Here is an 18901-nt window from a genome sequence, read left to right as displayed (position 1 = left end):
TCACTTGACTTCCTGCATGATAACATATTATATAACTAGTCAGACAATCACATGCTCAAGCTGGGAAGCGTTTGTTTCAATTACCGTTTATCAAGAGACTTACCAATCACATCATGAATACGACAAGGTGATGTCTCTCAAAAGGACTGAGCTTACCATCATCGGCCACTCGGCTAAAAATAAATACTAGGATGATTCTAGCAGTATCGCAGGCGACCTGTCCGAGCGTTCAATTTGGCGGTAGCGGACACGCGCAAATTGCCTGTACAGGGGCTGTCAGCCCAGTGCCAGGGTGTACGGTAGACAAACTTTCAGGGGTATGGAATATATTTCGGGAACAACGCGCCGACAGATTATACCACTGTATGCATACTTAGCTGCTCAACCCACGCAGAGAACGATAGACTGGTGGCTGATTCCACGATATTTGGGCTATTTTCGTATATCGCGATGGATGCATGGTTTGAATACGTGGCGAAGTCAACATCATGATGCGTTGAGTAGCGTCCGACGCCTCCAGAGCTTCTGCCAAACCAGATAATGAGGTGCATCATGCAGGCTGGCCTCTTGCTTTGCCAATCATTGCAGCCAACATGGAGCGGGTCGGAGTTTTGTCTCAGCGCCCACCCGCGTCAGCATGTTGGGAGTTCGGGTTTACTCGGCTACGACTTGGAGTCGTCAAGCCTCTGTGATAGTTTTTAGAACTATCGTGGTGATCCGGCCGGGCCATGAAGCGGGAATAAATTATCTTGCCCAACTTCTTGGGTCCATGTCTGCACTCCGGTGGTCTCATCCAACACTGGTGGCCAGGGATATGGTAGTGTTTCAGATGTGCCAGTCCCTCGGGACACAAGTGAAACGGGACTTCCTGGGCCACTTAGCGAGTTGAAGCATTGCATAAAGGACGCGGTGTGCTTTGGGTGTTGATATAACTGAGGAATGAAGTGCAAAATCGGGGAGCCGAGGTTCATGCAAAGTTGTGCTATCAGACACCATCCCATGGAATCAACAACGGCACCAGCATCAACAATAACCGTTTACAACAGATGTTAGTCAAGTTCAGCCCAATATGCAGTGTAATACAATTCATAGTTGGCAATGACACGATGGGCGTGGATAATGTTGAGAGGCGTTGCTTTTAAGGGGTCCTTGATATTGGTCATCAACCATATGCTCGGTGTTGGGTAGGGGACTGCCACTGACTATGATGCCTTTTCCATGAGCCATTGTTGCATAATATCATAGAGTATGTCTATCCATGAGCCTTTCTACCACTCTAAAGCCCTCAATATACTCAAAAATATCTTGTTTGTCTACGGACAGTAAGAAGCTAGTTTCAGCTCACTTGTTTTCATTCTACTAGCCAGTAACGTGGCGCAGACGTCACAAAACAACTACCCGTACTTATCTCTATACACGTGAATATGCATAGTGTGCTAAAGGCGATGAAGCTGTAGCAAGATTGTACAAGACCCGATTTGAATCGAACTCATGCTGCAAGACTTGCGAATAAAAGCCAACGTACTAAGTCGCCCATATAAATCATTGGGTGAAGCAGCTACTTCAAAACACTGGACCATGAATCAACACTTCAACGAGACGAAATAGGACTTTATACTCGCTTACTGAAGCTCATGATGGTGAAGGACTATCTTCTACCTGGCTCTTAAGTCTCGCATCGAGACCTCTCTGTTCATGAAATTTGGAAATGACACAGATAAATAACTAGTCCTGAGGTCTCTGACGCTATCAGACTTGGGCAGCGCATAGCGCCCGCCTCGTTCTTCTACTAGTGGCCGAGTTCACAAAGTAAGGGAGCCATAGCCACGTTCAAAGTTTGAGGACCGGGCCAGACTGAACGACCCCAAGTTTCGGTGTACACTTATAAGAGCTAGAGACGCTCAGAGCAGTAAACTAGACCCCGATCACGTTTCAGGAACGGGTTGTCTGGTGAATTCAAGGAAGAACCCCAGCAAATGCACAATCGGGATGGGCTGCGCTGGCACCATGCGTGCATTCGGGGCTTTTCGTAGCTATGGGAGCGTGGACACCCACGGGTGGCACTCGACGGGCCTGACGACAATGCTGTACAACCTGGCGTCCGTCATAGCAGCCATGGCGCGGAGCAAACAGCTAACATGACAATGCTGTGCAGCCCCTAGACAACGTATTGTAGAACCCAGAGACCGCCGAACGACGGGAGATTGCAGCTGGCGTAGCACAGCTTTGCCTGTTGCCATCCCGGATACGATGCGTTGCTCGGGACCACTCAGTCGCCTCAGTCGCCATCCAGATTATCTTGCTGCCGCTTACCCTGCGTCATTTGGTTCGCAATGTGAACCTCGGACGTGCCGAATTGTCTTTGCTCCTTGGGGGTCAGCTCAAAATGACTGTCAGAGGAAGGATCTCAGGATTGTGCATTATCTTGGAGACAATTGAAGGATGCTTATGATGAGCCTCAAGCAATCGCAAAGGCCCACAAGCTTCGGGCCCGGACGCGCACCGGCTATTGTAAGAACCGGCCCCAGCCCAGGGGTCGGATGGTAAATGTATCGGTGGTCAATCTCCGAATCCGATCCCACGCTGAGACCCCCCTTGGATACTGAGTCAGGGCGAATGGGGGCTCAACTCCTTGCTTGCTCGACGTTACCGAGGACAGCAATGCAAGATAAATGAAGGCGGTATTCTCCGCAGTCTGATACCGGTTCATCAGCTAATCATCTTCACCTTCACCTCTCTGCCCGATTGTTGACTTGGATGATCAGCATTCAGTCCCCGGCTCTATTCACCTCCTCCCGCTTGCTTGCATTCACTCGCATTCGCGTTTTCGGTCGCCTACTTAAACATCCGACGGTAGCAGAGATTAAGTTCTCTCCCGAACATCCACAAACCCAATCTCATCTTTCAACCGCATCTTTGTCATCGACTCGAATATCGGAACTCGGACGATATGCATTTGACTCAGTGGACGGGTATCGTTGGTGGCTGTGTGGCGGCGATTATGCCGGCAGCCATGGCAGCGCCCTCCAAATCGCCCTGCAAGAAGCTGGACAGTTACGGCGGGATCCCCATGCCGGCAGATTTCAAGGTGTTACAAGACACCTACCATAAGAACCTCCTGGCTTCTCTGGGGGCCCAAGGTTGCACAAAGGACAACATCTCCAAGAGACGCTCATGGTGAATTCAATTCAATTTCTAGGCAAAAATGAACAAAAGCTAAGCAAGCCAGGGACGACTTGGATGACGCCACTCGCAAGGACTACATCCGCGCAGTCCATTGCCTGGCGAGCAAGCCGGCCCTCACCGACAAGAGCTTGGCTCCCGGCATCGTCAATCGGCTGGATGACTTCACCTACATCCACATCAACCAGACCAACGTCATCCACGAATCCGTAAGTAAACCTATCATGATCTCCAGTATCGCCAAAATTGACCAGACCGGCATTGTTCTAGGGCTACCTGCTCCCCTGGCACCGCATGTTCCTGTGGCAGCTGGAAGAGGCCCTGCGCAACGAGTGTGGCTACAAGGACTACCTGCCCTATTGGGACAACGCGCGCTTCTCGGCCGACCAGACCAAGTCGCGCGTCTGGGACGGCCAGGCCGAGACCTCGTTCGGCGGCAACGGCGCCCCGGTCGCCCACAACGGCAGCGCCACCGACACGCGCCGCCTGCTGCTCCCGGGCTTCGTCAAGGACATCTGGCTGCCCATGCCCTACGGCACCGGCGGCGGCTGCGTCGCGACGGGCCCCTTCGCCAACCTGACGCTGTCGCTGGGCCCCGTGGCCAAGCCGGCCGCCGACCCGGCCAACAAGTACGGCTACCGGCCCAACCCGCGGTGCCTGTCGCGCACCTTCGACCCGAGCTACGGCGGCGGCGCGGGGCTGACGTGGGGCAACGCGACGGCCATCGTGGCGGCGGCCGACATCGGCGCGTTCCGCGGCGGGCTCGAGGCCTGTGGCACCGCCAGTCGCACACCTTCATCGGCGGCGACGGCGCGGACCCCTTCTCGCCGACCAACGACCCGGCCTTCTACCTGCTGCACGCCCAGCTGGACCGCTTCTGGGCCATCTGGCAGGGCCAGGACCTCGCGGGCCGCACCTACGCCATCGACGGCAACCGCACCTTCTTCGGCATCCCGCTCGACTCCGCCCCCACCACGCCGCCGTCCCTGGCCACCATCGAGGACCCCATGCAGATGGGCCTGGGCTTCCAGCCGCTTACGAAGGAGGGCATGCCGAGCACGGATCTTGGTCGCTGCTACATGTATGTGTGATCTGGCTACATCGCTGTGCTGGGGATGAAGGATATGGTGATCATGGGTGACTCGGATTCACAACACTTCTTCTGGGCCGCCACACTGTGATGGCAATGTGCTTGGCGGTCTCATGTCGACGGTCTCGTACTCGGTACAGATGGCCTGATTCCTAATAACCTCATACGTAGTAATAAACTAGTTTAGATCATGGCAAAGGGATGATCGGTTCGTTGGCATAGGTGATTAAATACTTGTGGCGTTCTACCGAACTCTGTCTTGAGACCATTGACACAACCAGCAAGCCCATGTTTTCAACCTACTAGCCAACTCATCAATTGATGATTAGACACTCAACCCAAACTAGGTATGCATGCGTCTCATTCAATGTAGCTAGGTAGGCGCTTATTGCAATAACTCGCTAAACTTGTACCTAAACCTCTATTTCGTTAGGTCACAAAATATTGGCAATACCATCCAATCAGCTAAAGAAGACACAAACGGCCATGACCTGATATGGCCGGGCAACCAGAAAGCGAAGGCTTTACTAGAATCGGTGTGGCTGGTGAGACCACTTACAGATTGCAACAGTCAAGGTGGGCGACTTTCATATCTTTATCTCTGGGCGCCGAGGGAGCAAGTGGGATACCGGCTAACCCCTTTGCCTTTTCGGACCAGCCGCTCCTCCAGTCCAACCGCAGCTACAGGCACAAGCCGCGAAGCTGACGTGTAGAATAGACTATCGCATTGTGATCGCACCAAGTGACCTAGTGAGCATGCTAAGCGGGCCGACCACTACGAAGCACACTGCGACTCCAGTGGTGAATTTCAAGGCATCGTCAGGATAACCGGCATCTACCGCCGGAATGGCCATTGCGGCGAAATACCCCAACGGACGACGAGCCACGGGAAGCGACTGGGCCATCATGCGACACATGACTCCGTGATGGAGATACCGAGACAACCTTGGCACCTCATATTAATAGAATTGTCAAAGTCCTCATGCCATCCAGACCACGCGCTGTGATTGGGTGCCCGGATATTTTCAGGGAGTTTCGATTTTAGCCGGGGCCACTACTCTACTTGGGACGTTGCATTTTCTCGGGACCAAAACGTTTGACAACATGATCCCGATTAGGAAAGCCAAGAGATCCCAAGATCCGTCTAGAGGGAGTCGCGGACGGGCAGTTACATATGGCTTGATCCCATCCTACTGGACCGCGGATCTTTCTTGGTTGTTTGTTTTGTTCACACGACATCGGAAAACCAGGGACGAGACAGAACTCCAGTATTTTACTCCATCGAATACAGTTTCTCACAGCTCGCCCACCCGTATTCTCACCATGAAGTCTGCTGCAATCACGGCGGTACTGGCCTCGGTGGCTTCCGCACACTGTACGTGATCATACTGCCCTGTGATGAACCCCCCTCGTCGCAGCACCGGCACTAACCCGGGCTTTCGCAACCCCCCTCAGACACCTTCCCCAAGATCTCGGGCACGAGCGACTGGGCCGTGGTGCGCAAGACGCAGAACTGGCAGAGCAACGGCCCCGTGACCGACGTCGGCTCGACGGCGATCCGGTGCTACCAGCTGGGCGGCGGCGCGGCGGGCGTGCAGAACGTGCAGGCGGGCGGCAGCGTGGTGTGGAACTCGTCGCCGGGGCTGTTCCACCCGGGGCCATGTCGGCGTACATGGCCAAGGTGCCGGCGGGGGCCGACGTCAAGACGTGGGACGGCAGCGGCAGCGTCTGGTTCAAGGTGTACCAGGACATGCCGGCGAGCGCCAACGGCGGCTACAAGTGGACGTCCGAGGGCCAGTCGTCCTTCAGCCTGCCCGTGCCCCGCTGCCTGCCCGAGGGCGACTACCTCTACCGCATCGAGCACGTCGCCCTGCACGGCGCCTCGCAGCCCGGCGGCGCCCAGTTCTACATCTCGTGCGCCCAGGTCCACGTCGCCGGCGGCTCGGGCGCCAAGACGCCGACCGGCCTCGTCAGCTTCCCGGGCGCCTACAAGGCGTCCGACCCCGGCCTGGCCGTCAACATCTACAACACGGGCGGCAAGGCCTACCAGCCCGCCGGCCCGAGCGTGTTCCAATGCTAAGGCAGGTTGCTTGCTGCATGACATCATGGTTGCTGCCGAGACGGTTGAAGGAGATTCTGGTACATATTTCGTTAGATGGTACATTTTAGGAGACGAGGACGTCTCACACACTTATACTCGGATGGGAGTGACATCCTATCCCGGCAAGACCCATTGCCAGGATTTGATGATGAGGTTCCATAGTAATCTCAACAAGTTCACATCGTGCCAGCACCGCAGTAGTTGATCACAAAAGGAATAAAGTTCCCAGTCCGTTATTATTAATCTAATGCTCGCTGGGAGCCCTGTCGACACTCCGGGTGATGGTACATTTGGCTGTATATTGGAAAGATCTTTGGGTATATACATACAGCTACTGGAAGCGTGATATGTGGTGGTGGTGGTCATTCAAACGTAAAAGTGTATAGGTAGGTAGAGAGATGGGGAAGGAGATGCGCTGAAGATATGAAAACGTCCTTTCGCTTTAAATATCAATCTTGGCCCCAGCCTCGGGGGTCTCTTCCTGTACTTGGACAGGAACGGGCGCCTCCTCATCCTTGACGAGTTCCTTGGTCTGCGACTCCTCGAACACGGGGACCATCTCCACGGGGACCATCTCCTCGGCGACAGCCTCCTCGGCCACAACGGGCTCGGGGGCTGAGACAGCAGGCTCAGAGACAACAGTCTCGGCAACTTGCTCGACGGGCTCGGCTTGCTCGGTGGCAACCTCGGGCTCCGGCTGGGAAACGACGGGCTCTTCCTGAGATGGGAGCTGCTCAGCAACCTTCTCGACCTCCTTCTCCTCGGCAACCTCGGGGGCAACAACTTCAGGCTCCGAAACCTTGGGCTCCTCGACCTCGGCGGCGACCTCCTCGGTCTGGGATGAGACCTCGGGGGTAACTTCTTCGACTTGAGCAGACTCGGGGGTTTCCTCGACCTTCTCAGCCTCGACAACGGGTACATCGACCTCAGCAGCCTCGACGGCCGGGACCTCTACTTCGGCCGCTTCCGTCTTGGTAGCCTCGGCTTCTGGAGCCGCAACATCCTCCTGCGCCGCCACAGGCGCTTCCTCGGCGACGGGCTCCTCCTCCTTCTTGGGCTCCTGCTCCTCGGGCTTCGCATCCCGCTCCGCCGCCGTGGCAGCCACGGCGGCGGCGGCGGCCTTCTTGCCGCCCTCGACCGAGTGGAACGAGGCCGTGATGCGGCGCTTGCGGGGCGGCGCCTCGACCTTCTTGGCCTCCTCGTCGTCCTTGTCGGCGATGGCGGCCACGAGACCCTCCATCTTCTCGCGGAAGGACTCGTCGTAGTAGCTCATGACGCCGCCCGAGTTGCGGTGGCTGGAGCGCGTCGTGTCGATCGAGGTGCGCGGCGTGGCGGCGGCGGCGTCCCAGGCCGACGAGGTCGTGGTGGACTTGAGGCCCACCGACGACATGCGGCTCGTCGTCGAGTTGGAGCGGCTCAGCGGCGGCAGGCGGCCGACGCCGCCGCCGCCGATGCCGCTGACGCCCTTGTTCTCGAACATGGCCAGCTTGTCCGACACGCTGCCGGCCTGCTTCTTGAGCACGCCGACGTCCTTGCGCAGGTCGCTCGACTTCTTCTCCTCCAGCTCGCGGATCCAGGCGAGGCGGTTGCCGGCCAGGCCGCGCGGCGAGACCTTGCGCACCGAAGCCGCGGGCTGCGGCGTGCCGAGGGCGGCGTTGGGGGCCGGCGGCGGCGCCATGGAGCCGGTGGCGGTGGGGGTGACGGGCGCCGAGGTGATGGACTTCTGCCACGCCTGGATCCGGTCCAGCGGGGTGGCCGACGCGCTGCGCGGCGTCTGCAGCCGCGAGCCCACGTCTATGCGCGTGTTGCCGGTCGGCGTCGGCACGATGGCGAACATGGAGTGGCGGTTGTCGTTGTTCTTGGCGGCGGCGAACTTGGACGCGCCCGTGGCGTTGGACCACGACGACGGCGGCGGCACATTGCTCTGGCTGGACTGCAGCGAGCGCCGCTTCTGGGGAATGCTAGATTGTGTGGTGGTGTCGGCGGCGGTGGTGTCGTCGGCGGGATCGGCGGGGAGGATGTCTTTGGGCTCGATGGGGCGGCCGCGCTCCAAAATGCTGTATGTGGCGGCGTGTGTGGCTGGTGGCTTTGCTGTCGTTGCTGTTGTTGTTGATGTTATTATTGTTGTTGTTGTGGCGGCGGGCGATGTGGGGACGGGTTTACGCGCAATCGAATGAGCGTCGTCGGTGCCGCCAGTGCCGCCCAGGAACATGTGCGTATGGCGACGGCTACGGTCCTGCCCCGAGAGGCCAGATAGATCGTATTCGGACTTGGACGCAAACAGGTCGGCGATGGGGGTGGCAGAGGATGGCGGGGGTTTGGGGAGCGGCTTCTTCTTGAGCTGTTCCGGGTCGGGTTTCTTGGGCTTTTCGACCTCCAGCCAGCCCTCGGCGAGACGCATGCTCTCGAGCTTAGAAATATCAACTTCCAGGGGCTTGAACTCCAGGGTGGTCTCGGCCGCGGGGGATTTGCTGTTGCTTTTGTTCCTCCCGAGCTTGAAGACGGAGATCTTGTCATCGCCGGCGTTCACGACGGGCTGGGACGGCGACACCTTGCGGTTCTTTGTCGAGCCGTGCCGCATAAAGCCCGACAGCTTCTGGGCAAAGGGTCGCCATGATGGTTCGGTAGCCGTCGCTGTTCCTGATTCGTGCTTACCTGCCATTGGAGAAGAGATGGAGGAGGGGTTGTGGAGGGCAAGCAGCGGCAGTAGCAGTAGAGGTGGTTTGTTGTTGTTGTTGTTGTCGGCGTTAGTTCGTTACGTTGTTACTCAGAACATTAAAAGGATGACGGCGAAGCCAAGTCGCATAGTAGCGAACAATGGAGTTTGGACGGATAGGTGTTGAATTGAATGGATGAATGAAACGGAAAATGAAGGAAAATGGATTACAATGGCGATATCTTGGGTTGTTGATGTCTTGACTGACTGACTGACACACACACACAGCAGCAGCAGAGGGAAGAGAAGAGAAGAAAAAAACGACCGAGTGGGTGGAATGTGCTGCAATCCAATCAATCAATCAATCAATCCAATTCAATCAATTCAAATCAACCAGTAACCCAGCAGGAAGGATAAGATGGGATTAGGGATCTTCGTGAGATGAGATGAGATCACGTGCAATGCGAGGTGCAATTAATCGTCGACCAGTTGGATTGTGGGATGGAGCAGTATGTAATGAGAGTGGCAGAGGCTGTCGTCGTCGTGTGTCTTCATTTTCACTTCCCAATTCCTTTCGTCGCGCCCGCATGAAACCGGCCCCTGGGTTTCATATTAAAGATACCACCACCAACCCAAACCGCCGTGTCGGCCATCGCAGGTAAGCAGTCCCCTCGTCTGCCCTCGGCCTCTGCCCCCCCTCCAACCAAGTAGCCCCCCCTAATACACGCAGCTAATCACCAGTTGAAGCCAAAGCTCCTGGATGCCTGGGCATTATGTCTCCGCCTCAGCCCACTCCCGTCCGAGGAAGTGGGCATCAAACCCCACCGGCGAGTGACCAGCCAGAAGACCAGCCCATCATTGCTGAATCCATCCAGTCGTCCAAACAACTGAGACGCTGACTCTCTGCAATTGCTGTTTTGGAACTGCGTTGGACATGCCCGCGACTGACTCTCTCCGACCTGGGCTGCGCATTGCAGTTACATGGCTCAGGCCTCTTCAGGCGACGGCAAGCCTCGTCACGCCCGGTCGCTTGTCGCCTGTCGCATGGCCCAAACCCAAAGCAACGGTGGTAACGGCCAGGAATGCCGATTCCCGCCTTTGTTTTGTTTGGACTTTTCGGCGCGTGGTTTGGGGTTTGGACACTAGTTACATGACATAACTCCGGTACGTACGTTGGGGCCTGCTACACGGTGGAAATTGGAGAGGGCTAGCTGGCTAGGTCGAGTCATTGGCTTGTTTCTGTCGGCCCACGAAATGAGTTCCTGCATGCTCGTGTTTAGCTCTGCATAGCGGGCGTTGTGATTTCCGGCACGCAAAGTAAACCCCCCTCTCCAAGTCGCCAGGCACCAGGCACCGCAGGCACAGGAAGAAGCCCCTTAGTCACAGACCCCATACACCAACGTCGACCCCTACAATGCCCTAGCCTGCCAAGCTGGCTACTTCCTACATTCCTACTTCCTGGGCCCCAGGCAGAACAGAGCACCTTCTGGAAAATTGTATTGCTTAGGGCCCCCCGTACTGCCCCCGGTTGCTTTATCCGCCAATCCGCATCTCGATCCAGTTTCTAGTTCAGCCCTTGAAAGCCCCCTCATCAAGCAGTCGGCATGCCCGACCAGCTCCAATTTCACTACCAGCAGCAGTCAGCAGTCAAGCAGTATGCAGTATGCGTGCTGCAAGTGTCAGCAATGTGTCTGATTCACCGTCAACCTTACTGCGGAACGTAGCAAAGGCGACGCCGAGCCAACAACTAGCCAACCAGCAACAGCCAGCCGACAGGTAGCATCATCAAAATATCGGCTGGCCAAAACCCGCCGTGTTTCGGTCTGGTCAAATGCCTATGTCAATAATTACATCATTGCCATTCATTGCCTTCCCGTAGAATAAAAAACACCGTGTCAGCGTGTTGTGTGGTGCTCGTGTGCTGCAAATCATTGAGCCAATCGCAATGGATACTCGATTGTTTAGTGAGAGAGGCCCGGGCGCGGTGGAATATTGGAAAACGCACCCCCAGCCCGTGGCCGTGGCAGCGTCGCAGCCAGCGGACCTGACCGCTCCGACTCGGAAGGACAGGGCCAGAAGACAGGCCTCACGTGGGTGGTGGGCGGTGGCCTGTACTTGCTACTATTAACTACCTAGCCCGGGTTCCATTTCGGTAATATCGAAACCAAACAATGGATCCAGATCAAAGGAAATGCCTGGAAGCAATTCGCCAAGATCGTACTCGAAAGCAGGCAGATCCGAACCCATACTACTAGCCGTACTCGCTTCCTGTCCCATCATGATCATGGCGCCAGAACTTATGGGCTCCCCTCGAACTGGAGGGGTTCGGCAGCGCTGAGGCCGGTCCTGCTGCCGGTGTCTCCGACAGCAGCAGCAATGGTAGCATGCCTGTCGTCCAGCATCATACGAGGAGAATGGCTCCGAACGGAAGGGGAAAGCCGTTGTTGCTGCTGCTGCTGCTGCTGCTGTACGTAGTTGTCGCCCCCCTGAAGATGCAGCACCTCGTCTGCCCCGTCCGTCCTCGAGATGTCGCACGGCTGCGTCCGCGAGACGTCGGCCAAGAAGCCGCGGCCGACGTCGACCTCCAATCGCGCCATGAGCTTGAGGAGGATCGCCAGCGTGCGGCGGGGCGCGTGGCAGCGCTCCTGGTGCCCCGTCAGGATCTCCAGGCAGTTGCGCAATCGTCGGTGAGCCACCGAGCAGTCCGGGCCCGCCGGCTGCTGCTGCTGCGTGGCCGTTGCCGCGATGCGGGCGTGCATCGTGGCGCTGACGTACGTCGCGTACGAGACCAGGTAGGGCGGTGACTGGATGCAGTAGGCCGTCTTGTAACACCGCAGGACGGCGTCGATCTGCGTGGCCGCCCCGTCGCAGTGCGCAAGCGCATCGCGCGCCAGCGTGTCCGCTGCATCGCGGCCCAGATGGCCCCCGGAAACGAACGGTCTGTGCAGGAGAATGGTCAGGGCGTGGTACATGACGCTGCATGGGCCGACTGTCAGCTATGATGGTCGCCCGTGTTCGGCGGCGTTGGGACGAGCGAGGGACGACTAACATCAGAGACAGTGTATGGGGTAGCGGTGCGCAGCCGCCACTCGGCCGACCTGTCGCGTCGAAGCTCACCGACAGATGCGATGGCAGGGACCCTCTCCACTGCGAAAGCTCGGTCTGCAGATGCTGGCAGATCCGGGCTAGATGCCACGCCTCCGTGTCCGCGCTCCTCTCCGAGTACAGGCTGCAGAGGATGCGGTCCGCGATGATGCTGAGCCTGCACAGGTTCTCGAACGCCGACACGCTATGGGTGGGATACTCCAAGGTGCGAGTTTCGCGTGCATACCCCAGCGTATTGAACGGCTCGAGCTCTTCGAACTCGTCCATGAACACGATGGGCACATCATTGTCGGTATATCGTAAACGGGTTGGCCTTCCTTGGTAGATGGATTGAATCTTGTCCAGAACTGATTGGCTGTCAGCTACGACTTGAGTACTCGTCTCGGCAAGTACTTACCGAAAGCCGACCAGAACAGCCGTCGCTTCACTTCGAGGCTCTCGGCTGGTTCGGCAGACCCAAGACGTTGTCGGGATTTCTCGCTGTGGATGCCGAGATCAACAATCATATTGACGGCAGCGCCCAGGTAATGCCAAGAAAGGCTTCGCTCATCGCACCAGCTAAACAGCGCATCCGACATGAGCAGCAGGGCCTGTGCCGTGGTGATGCTGCTGCTGCAGATGAGCGGGCTGCGCGGGTCGTACAGCATCTGCTCGACCCTTCGTCGGAACCGCATGTCCGCACGCTCGTCCAAGCCCGGGAGCCCAGACGCATGCTTCGCCGCGACGAAGAACATGGCGTTCAGCAGCAGGGGCGAGAAGTATGGTCCGCCGGCCGCCATGTCGCGCATGAAGGTAGGTCTGTACACGGCCGACCCGGTCGCGTGTTGGCGGTTCCAGAAGAGGGCCAGCAACATGGCGCCATCTTGCGGCTCGACGCCATCAAGATCGAGTTTCTTCGATCGCAGATTGATGGGCTCCAGCTGGCCTGCGATGCGCTTAGCCCTCACGATCTAGGCGGGTGTTGGGAGGGGGAAGGGTGGTCAAACTTACGCTGCCTCGCCGCCTCAGCAAGCAGCCGGAGCTTTTGTGTCTCATCAACTTCTGGGCGCGTGTCTGTTTTTCTTGCGAGGCTTGTCCATGCCTCTGGGCTATCCACGGCATCCAGCAGAGCAGTCTCTGTTGCATGTAAACCATTCTGGTCTTGAAACCCTGTCCGTGCCAAGTCTAATTCGTGCCTCAATTTGCTTATTGTCTGCTGTAGCTTCGCATTATCCTCCTTGAGATGGTTGATCTGGGAGTTAGAGGGCCTATCTTTCTGGATACGCACGGCGTACGTGCAGCTCCTCTGGTGTGCATGGCAGTTCTCGCACTTGGGCTTGGCGTTATCGCAGCCCAGCTGTGGGTGTGTTAGTCGTCCAGTGCAGGTGCGCCGCGGGGCAAGCGAGGGTGTGTTGCTTGGCCGTACCTTTCGCTGGCGACAGAAATCGCAAGCTACATTGGTCCTCTTCTTTCGCGAACGGAGCCTGGAAGACGTGTCGCTTGACATTATGGAAACTGCACTCGGTAGTAAATTGAATCACGTATTTTCTGCATCGAGATCAACAAGGAAAGTCAGGATCCGAGTAAGTGTACTAAATCCTACGTGATCATTAAGGAGCTGACAAACCATCCCCCACTAACGGATTTTAAGATTCCGCCTCCAAGCTGACACCATAGCCCCTCCATCGTAGCACGTAAACACGCCGACAGTGGATTGGCTTAGATAAACCTCTTCATCGTCTCTGCCGATGTCTTCAACAGCTGCGTGTGGTACTCGTCGGACAGCACTGCCGACCCGTGATCAACGATGAACTGCAGCTAGCCCGCGGGCACGTCGAGGGGCTTGGCCTCCAACTGCGCCGCGCAGAACCGGCTGATGACGGCCAGGAACTGGAACGGGCCGCCGGCGCCGCGGTGCAGGGGGTTCGTCGTGTGCGGCAGCCAGAGGAACGTCGCCGTGGAGGAGACGAGGCCCGCGGCGTGAATGAACAGGGAGAGGCTGCGGCGGGCCGGAACCAAGCTGCCTGGGGTCGTCTCTTCCGCCTTCTTTGCCATTTTCCAGGGGGGGCGTTGGGGTTTCTGGGAACTCGATTGGTGATGGATGGCGAACAGAGAGAATGAGATGCGAATAAAGTTCATAGGCAACACCAGGCATCAAGATGGCGTCCAGGGGCTTCACGGAATCCCTCATGCTGGAATCAGAGCAACAATTGGCCAGGGTATGTATTATTTCCTTACAACTTGGACCCCTCTGCCTAGTAGATGATACGATCCGTGGTAGACGTAGTCTGATCTCCATACACCCGCCTCCCTCACCTCTACCTCCATCTCCATGCCATGTTCTCGCCAGGTCAAGACGAGTGGCACCAAGCTAGACCCATCCCTGGTTATCCCCTCGGTCATTCCTCTGCATTCACGTATCTATCGGCGTATGATACGATCCAAAGCGCTGGGAGGCTTGTTTGGATACGTGCAATCGGTGGGCTTCCGTCGGATCTGGCTCACCGTGTTGGCTTCGTAGTAGCAAACATCGCAGAGCAGCTTCTTGGGGTCGTTTCGGCCGACGACGCCGTTGACGCAGCCGCGGGGGCTGTTGGATGTCTTGGTGCATTGGCAAACACAGGAGCGGGCCATTCCGTATTGGTGGATGTCATTCAAAATTTGCTGGGTTGGATTTGACGATGTCTCGCGATCTAATGCTGCATTCTATAATTATCTCGAGGACAGGATAGCGACCGGGAAGCCTGCAGCTTGAGATTTCAGGGTATGGGTGGCTTCATTGTCGCGACATCACACATAAAGGAGTAGATGATCAAAGCAGTCTTTGTTGGGGATTGCGAGACGAACCAGGGTTCGCTCCGTAGCGAGAGCAAAGAACGTCAGAGATACCAGCCAGGATCACGACATGACCAGACCGCCATCCACGTTCAGGTTCTGGCCCGTGATGGCGCTGGCCCAGTCGCTGGCAAAAAACATCACCGCGCCTGCGACATCCTCCGGGGTTGCGACTTTGCGCAACGGTGCCGCCGCCGCGACCTGGTCGAACACGGCGTCGGGCGTGCTGCGGCTCGCATCCGTCGTACGCAGCAATCCGCCGCTGACCATGTTGCAAGTGATGCCCCGCGGGCCCAGCTCCGCAGCGCAAGTCCTTGTAAAGGCCAGCAGCGCGCCCTTGGCCGCCGTGTAGTCTTGGTAAGGTACTACCGGATTTGCGACGAGGTTCGAGCCGATATTGATGATGCGGCCGGAACCAATCTCGCTGAATCGAGGAAGTGCGGCCTGCGTCGTGTTCAGCGCACCCCGAACGGCGCCTTGGAGCTGCTGGTCGAAGGCGGCCCAGGTGACCTGGGCGAGGCGAGGGCGGGCGGCGTCGCCGTTGAACTCGAAGGGGGAAGTGCATTGTTGATCACAATTTCTACGTGGTCTTGAAATCGAAACTCGATTTGCTGGAACATGGCCGACACCTGTTGAGGGTCGGTAACGTCCGCCTGGATCGCGATGCCCCCGGATCTCGGAGGCGACAGCCTCGGCCAGCTCGCGGTTCTGCTTGTAGTTGACCACGACGCGGGCACCCTCGGCGGCGAAGGCACGGGCGATGGCGGCGCCTAGACCCCGGGATGCGCCCGTTACCAACACGACTTTGTCTTCGAACTTCATGACGCTGATGACGATGACGTGGGAGTGATGTTGCTTGTACTACCAAGCATCTGCGTAAAGATATACATACGTAGGATGGGGGTTTGGATATTTTGGGATCCCCCACCACCAGATCCCCCACTAGAAGGCCGCTAGAAGATACTATTCCCCTCCAGTGCTAGCGAAGGCCCCTCAGCGCACGCACGCATAAACAAGCATAATACAGCCACCTGTGGAATGTTCAGATACAGAGCCAGCCCGTGGACATCTACCCCATTTCGATATTTGTCGCAACTCGGCTCCAGGGGAGAGTAACATAGGGACGGAGTACATGTGTCCCCCATGACTGAAAGCCAGGGGTTGGATGCAGAATACATGTACGGCGACGGATCTGGCCAAGCCTCGTCATCTGCTTCCCACCACAGAAAAGCGGTTCGCAGCTGCTCCGATGATTCCGGTCCGTCTGATTGGCCAGATGACCCCAGTTCCACGAATTGCCGAATCGCACACTTCCTCGAAGGGTCCTGAGGAGACACAAGGGTCTTGCTTGCAAGGAACACCACCCGACTGACGGCACTGTCGGTGTGACTGCGCGCCTGTGTTTATGAACTGCTATTCCCTTCCCTAACCAACCACCAGTCTTGCGGCCCGGGGGTGTTTGTTTTCTGAGAATCCGGATCAAGATTGCCTGTCCCCATGGCCAAGAACCAGCCGGACAGCCAGCTTCGACACGTGCGCCGCCTTCTGCCTGCTCCCGCGCTGAGTAAACGGCCGCCGTCGCCTCCGCCACAGCAGCCTCCCCGCAAGGCGAGGGCACCCAATGTCGTCGCGGCTTGTGAGGAGTGCCGCAAGCAAAAGTGCCGAGTAAGCTCCACGCCCCGTTATGTCTTCACCTGAACCTGAACCTGAACCCCGTCTACGAACGATGTTGACCCGCGTCGACCCCGCCACTAGTGCTCGGGCGAAAGACCGACCTGCCGACGCTGTCTCAAATGGAGCATTCACTGCCGGTACAGGGAGCTCGTCACGTCGGAGACGCTCAAGCGGGCCAACCAGGATCTCCAAGGCCGCGGGCATGCGAATGAGGAGATACTCCAGCTTCTAAGGGACTTGCCCGCCCAGGAAGCTCACGATGTCTTGGCGAGGCTCCGATCCGGTGCTAGCGTCTCCTCTATCGTCAACCAGGTCAGGGCGGGCGACCTCTTGCTTCAGTTGGCTGTCGCGCCCGAGACCCGTTTTCGCTACGAGTTTCCGTACTGGCCGGAAATGCCGGCAGAGTACATCACGACGGACAACAGATACCTGAACTCCACGCTTTATAAGGCGGCTTCTTTATACAGGTCTCCATTGCCGGGACCGGGCCACGATGTGGCGGGTACCAGTCCAGAGTTGGGAACGGACGACCTTCAAAGTCTTTATTTGAAGCCATTTCACGCGGCACACATGGTCGACCCCCGACTTTCCGACGCGAGACCGTCGCTCTGGACTGCCGTCTGCGACGATGATGTGCTCATGCGAGATCTTCTAGCTATCTGGTTCCGGTGTGAATACCAATTCACATCAGCATGCCAGAAGGACTACTTCCTCGAGGACATGGTGGCGAAGCGACAAGACTTCTGCTCGTCGCTTCTTGTCAACATCATCCTAGCTTATTCATGCGTACGTGTCACCCATGAATGGACTTAAGTCGGTCTTATCATTTCGGGAAACTGGAACGGCTCTGATCAAACTCGTAGGTCTGCTATCCGCGATTTGCGAAACGTGCAGAGTACTGGAACCCCCATACCCTGGTTTATCGCTTCCTGGCCGAGGCCAAGCGCCTTTGGGAGCTCGAGGCCGCCGAACCGCGCCTCACCACCATCCAGGCCGGCATGTTCTTCAATGTCTTTCACAATCTCTGCGGCCTAGACGAGCTCGGGCAGTCCTATCGGATTCATGCCATCGCTCTGGCCAACGAACTTGGTTTCTACGATGGGCCCATCACCTCTCCGAATGAGAAGCTGCGGCATGCTAATATATACACGGCGTGGGCCCTGTACAGCTGGGAAGCGTAGGTATCGCCATCGGTTGCCGTGTTTAGCGTTTGACTGACACCATCTCTATTCAGGCTTGTGGCCTTCTCCTTCATGATCCCTCCGCTGCTCAAACAACCACCCCACGACCAGCTTCCCGATCCAGCACAGGATTCTCAGTGGTATGGAGAGATTTGGCTCAAATACCCCTCGAGTCAAGTGCTGACTCCGGCATACTTTGGGTATGGCTTCAAGGCGAAATGCGAATTGCGGCTCATCATGAATGAGTTCTGCCATTCTGCCTACTCAACTGGCTCCGGGGGAAGCGTCACTCTTGGCGAGGCTAACAAGCTGAGATCAAAACTGCTCAAATGGTACGACGGCTTGTCGAGGCCTCTACAGCCTGAGACCATTGTACTCCCTGCACAATTGCAACTGCAGTAAGCAATCCTTCCCGGATGCCGAAATGAAATCCAGTGAGCTGACGATTGAACGAAAGCATGTATTACCATCACTTACTGCTCTCCATCTACGAGCCCCTGCTCGAGGCGAAAACGGAGCAGGAGCCATCACCCCATAGCGTAGTCTCCGAGGCCAACCGCTACATGCAGACCCTCATCCGGCTCTACTACCTCCGGCACGGCTTCGAGTCGATGGACCTGTTCATCGTGGTCCCGCTGGTGAACGCCGGCTTCCACTGCATCGACGAGATCAACAGCGGCCAGCCCACCCCGGCGCAGCTCGAGGTGCTGCGGTCGACGCTCCTTCTCATCACCAAGGGCCTGCACAGCCAGCGCGCCAACCACTACCTGGCCGAGGCGCTATTCCGAGTGGTCCGGGGCCGCATGCGTCTGCAGGAGGCGGCCCTGCTCAAGACGACGCTGCATTTCGACGAGGCCGAGGAGTACAGGAAGTCGGCCATGGTGCAGACGGTCCGAAGCCATTGGCCCGTCAGCGTGGTGAAGAAGAAGGAGGATTTGGACAACCACATCCTGGGGAACCTCGTGGAGAGTTATGCTCACCTGAACATAGACGAGGGCAGCGAAGAAGACTCTAAGCTGGGACCCGGTGGTTCTGAGGGGTCGACGTCCAGTACTAGACAGACTGAGTAACAATAGAAATATTCGAGCGCGTCTAGA

At 57.2% G+C, this 18901-nt stretch overlaps 8 protein-coding genes across 8 annotated transcripts; 3 read left to right on the top strand and 5 right to left on the bottom strand.

The window, feature by feature from the left end:
- Positions 1-3013: 3013 nt before the first annotated feature.
- PG998_011961 (uncharacterized protein) lies at positions 3014-4274 on the top strand (the record flags this gene model as incomplete). Its single annotated transcript, XM_066878777.1, has 4 exons — positions 3014-3177; positions 3230-3392; positions 3454-3909; positions 3969-4274. 4 exons carry the CDS (start codon positions 3014-3016, stop codon positions 4272-4274), a joined length of 1089 nt encoding a protein of 362 aa, XP_066725161.1.
- Positions 4275-5596: 1322 nt separating this feature from the next.
- On the top strand, positions 5597-6353 carry PG998_011960 (glycoside hydrolase family 61 protein; the record flags this gene model as incomplete). Its single annotated transcript, XM_066878776.1, has 3 exons — positions 5597-5648; positions 5729-5895; positions 5955-6353. 3 exons carry the CDS (start codon positions 5597-5599, stop codon positions 6351-6353), a joined length of 618 nt encoding a protein of 205 aa, XP_066725160.1.
- Positions 6354-6816: 463 nt separating this feature from the next.
- On the bottom strand, positions 6817-9036 carry PG998_011959 (uncharacterized protein; the record flags this gene model as incomplete). Its single annotated transcript, XM_066878775.1, has 1 exon — positions 6817-9036. One exon carries the CDS (start codon positions 9034-9036, stop codon positions 6817-6819), a length of 2220 nt encoding a protein of 739 aa, XP_066725159.1.
- Positions 9037-11327: 2291 nt separating this feature from the next.
- Positions 11328-13621, bottom strand: PG998_011958 (uncharacterized protein; the record flags this gene model as incomplete). Its single annotated transcript, XM_066878774.1, has 6 exons — positions 11328-12026; positions 12080-12215; positions 12362-12482; positions 12533-13060; positions 13126-13471; positions 13541-13621. The coding sequence occupies 6 exons, from the start codon at positions 13619-13621 to the stop codon at positions 11328-11330; spliced, it is 1911 nt and encodes a 636-aa protein (XP_066725158.1).
- Positions 13622-13932: 311 nt separating this feature from the next.
- PG998_011957 (uncharacterized protein) lies at positions 13933-14169 on the bottom strand (the record flags this gene model as incomplete). Its single annotated transcript, XM_066878773.1, has 1 exon — positions 13933-14169. The coding sequence occupies one exon, from the start codon at positions 14167-14169 to the stop codon at positions 13933-13935; it is 237 nt and encodes a 78-aa protein (XP_066725157.1).
- A 366-nt stretch (positions 14170-14535) lies between these two features.
- On the bottom strand, positions 14536-14748 carry PG998_011956 (uncharacterized protein; the record flags this gene model as incomplete). Its single annotated transcript, XM_066878772.1, has 1 exon — positions 14536-14748. One exon carries the CDS (start codon positions 14746-14748, stop codon positions 14536-14538), a length of 213 nt encoding a protein of 70 aa, XP_066725156.1.
- Positions 14749-15012: 264 nt separating this feature from the next.
- On the bottom strand, positions 15013-15771 carry PG998_011955 (Pyridoxal 4-dehydrogenase; the record flags this gene model as incomplete). Its single annotated transcript, XM_066878771.1, has 1 exon — positions 15013-15771. The coding sequence occupies one exon, from the start codon at positions 15769-15771 to the stop codon at positions 15013-15015; it is 759 nt and encodes a 252-aa protein (XP_066725155.1).
- Positions 15772-16446: 675 nt separating this feature from the next.
- Positions 16447-18874, top strand: PG998_011954 (C6 transcription factor; the record flags this gene model as incomplete). Its single annotated transcript, XM_066878770.1, has 5 exons — positions 16447-16614; positions 16705-17409; positions 17487-17800; positions 17858-18202; positions 18262-18874. 5 exons carry the CDS (start codon positions 16447-16449, stop codon positions 18872-18874), a joined length of 2145 nt encoding a protein of 714 aa, XP_066725154.1.
- Positions 18875-18901: the final 27 nt, after the last annotated feature.

This window comes from Apiospora kogelbergensis (assembly GCF_038363985.1).
Source record: "Apiospora kogelbergensis strain CBS 113332 chromosome Unknown utg000008l_segment0_segment0, whole genome shotgun sequence".
Taxonomy (NCBI): domain Eukaryota; kingdom Fungi; phylum Ascomycota; class Sordariomycetes; order Amphisphaeriales; family Apiosporaceae; genus Apiospora; species Apiospora kogelbergensis.
This window is presented reverse-complemented; position numbering and strand designations above follow the sequence as displayed.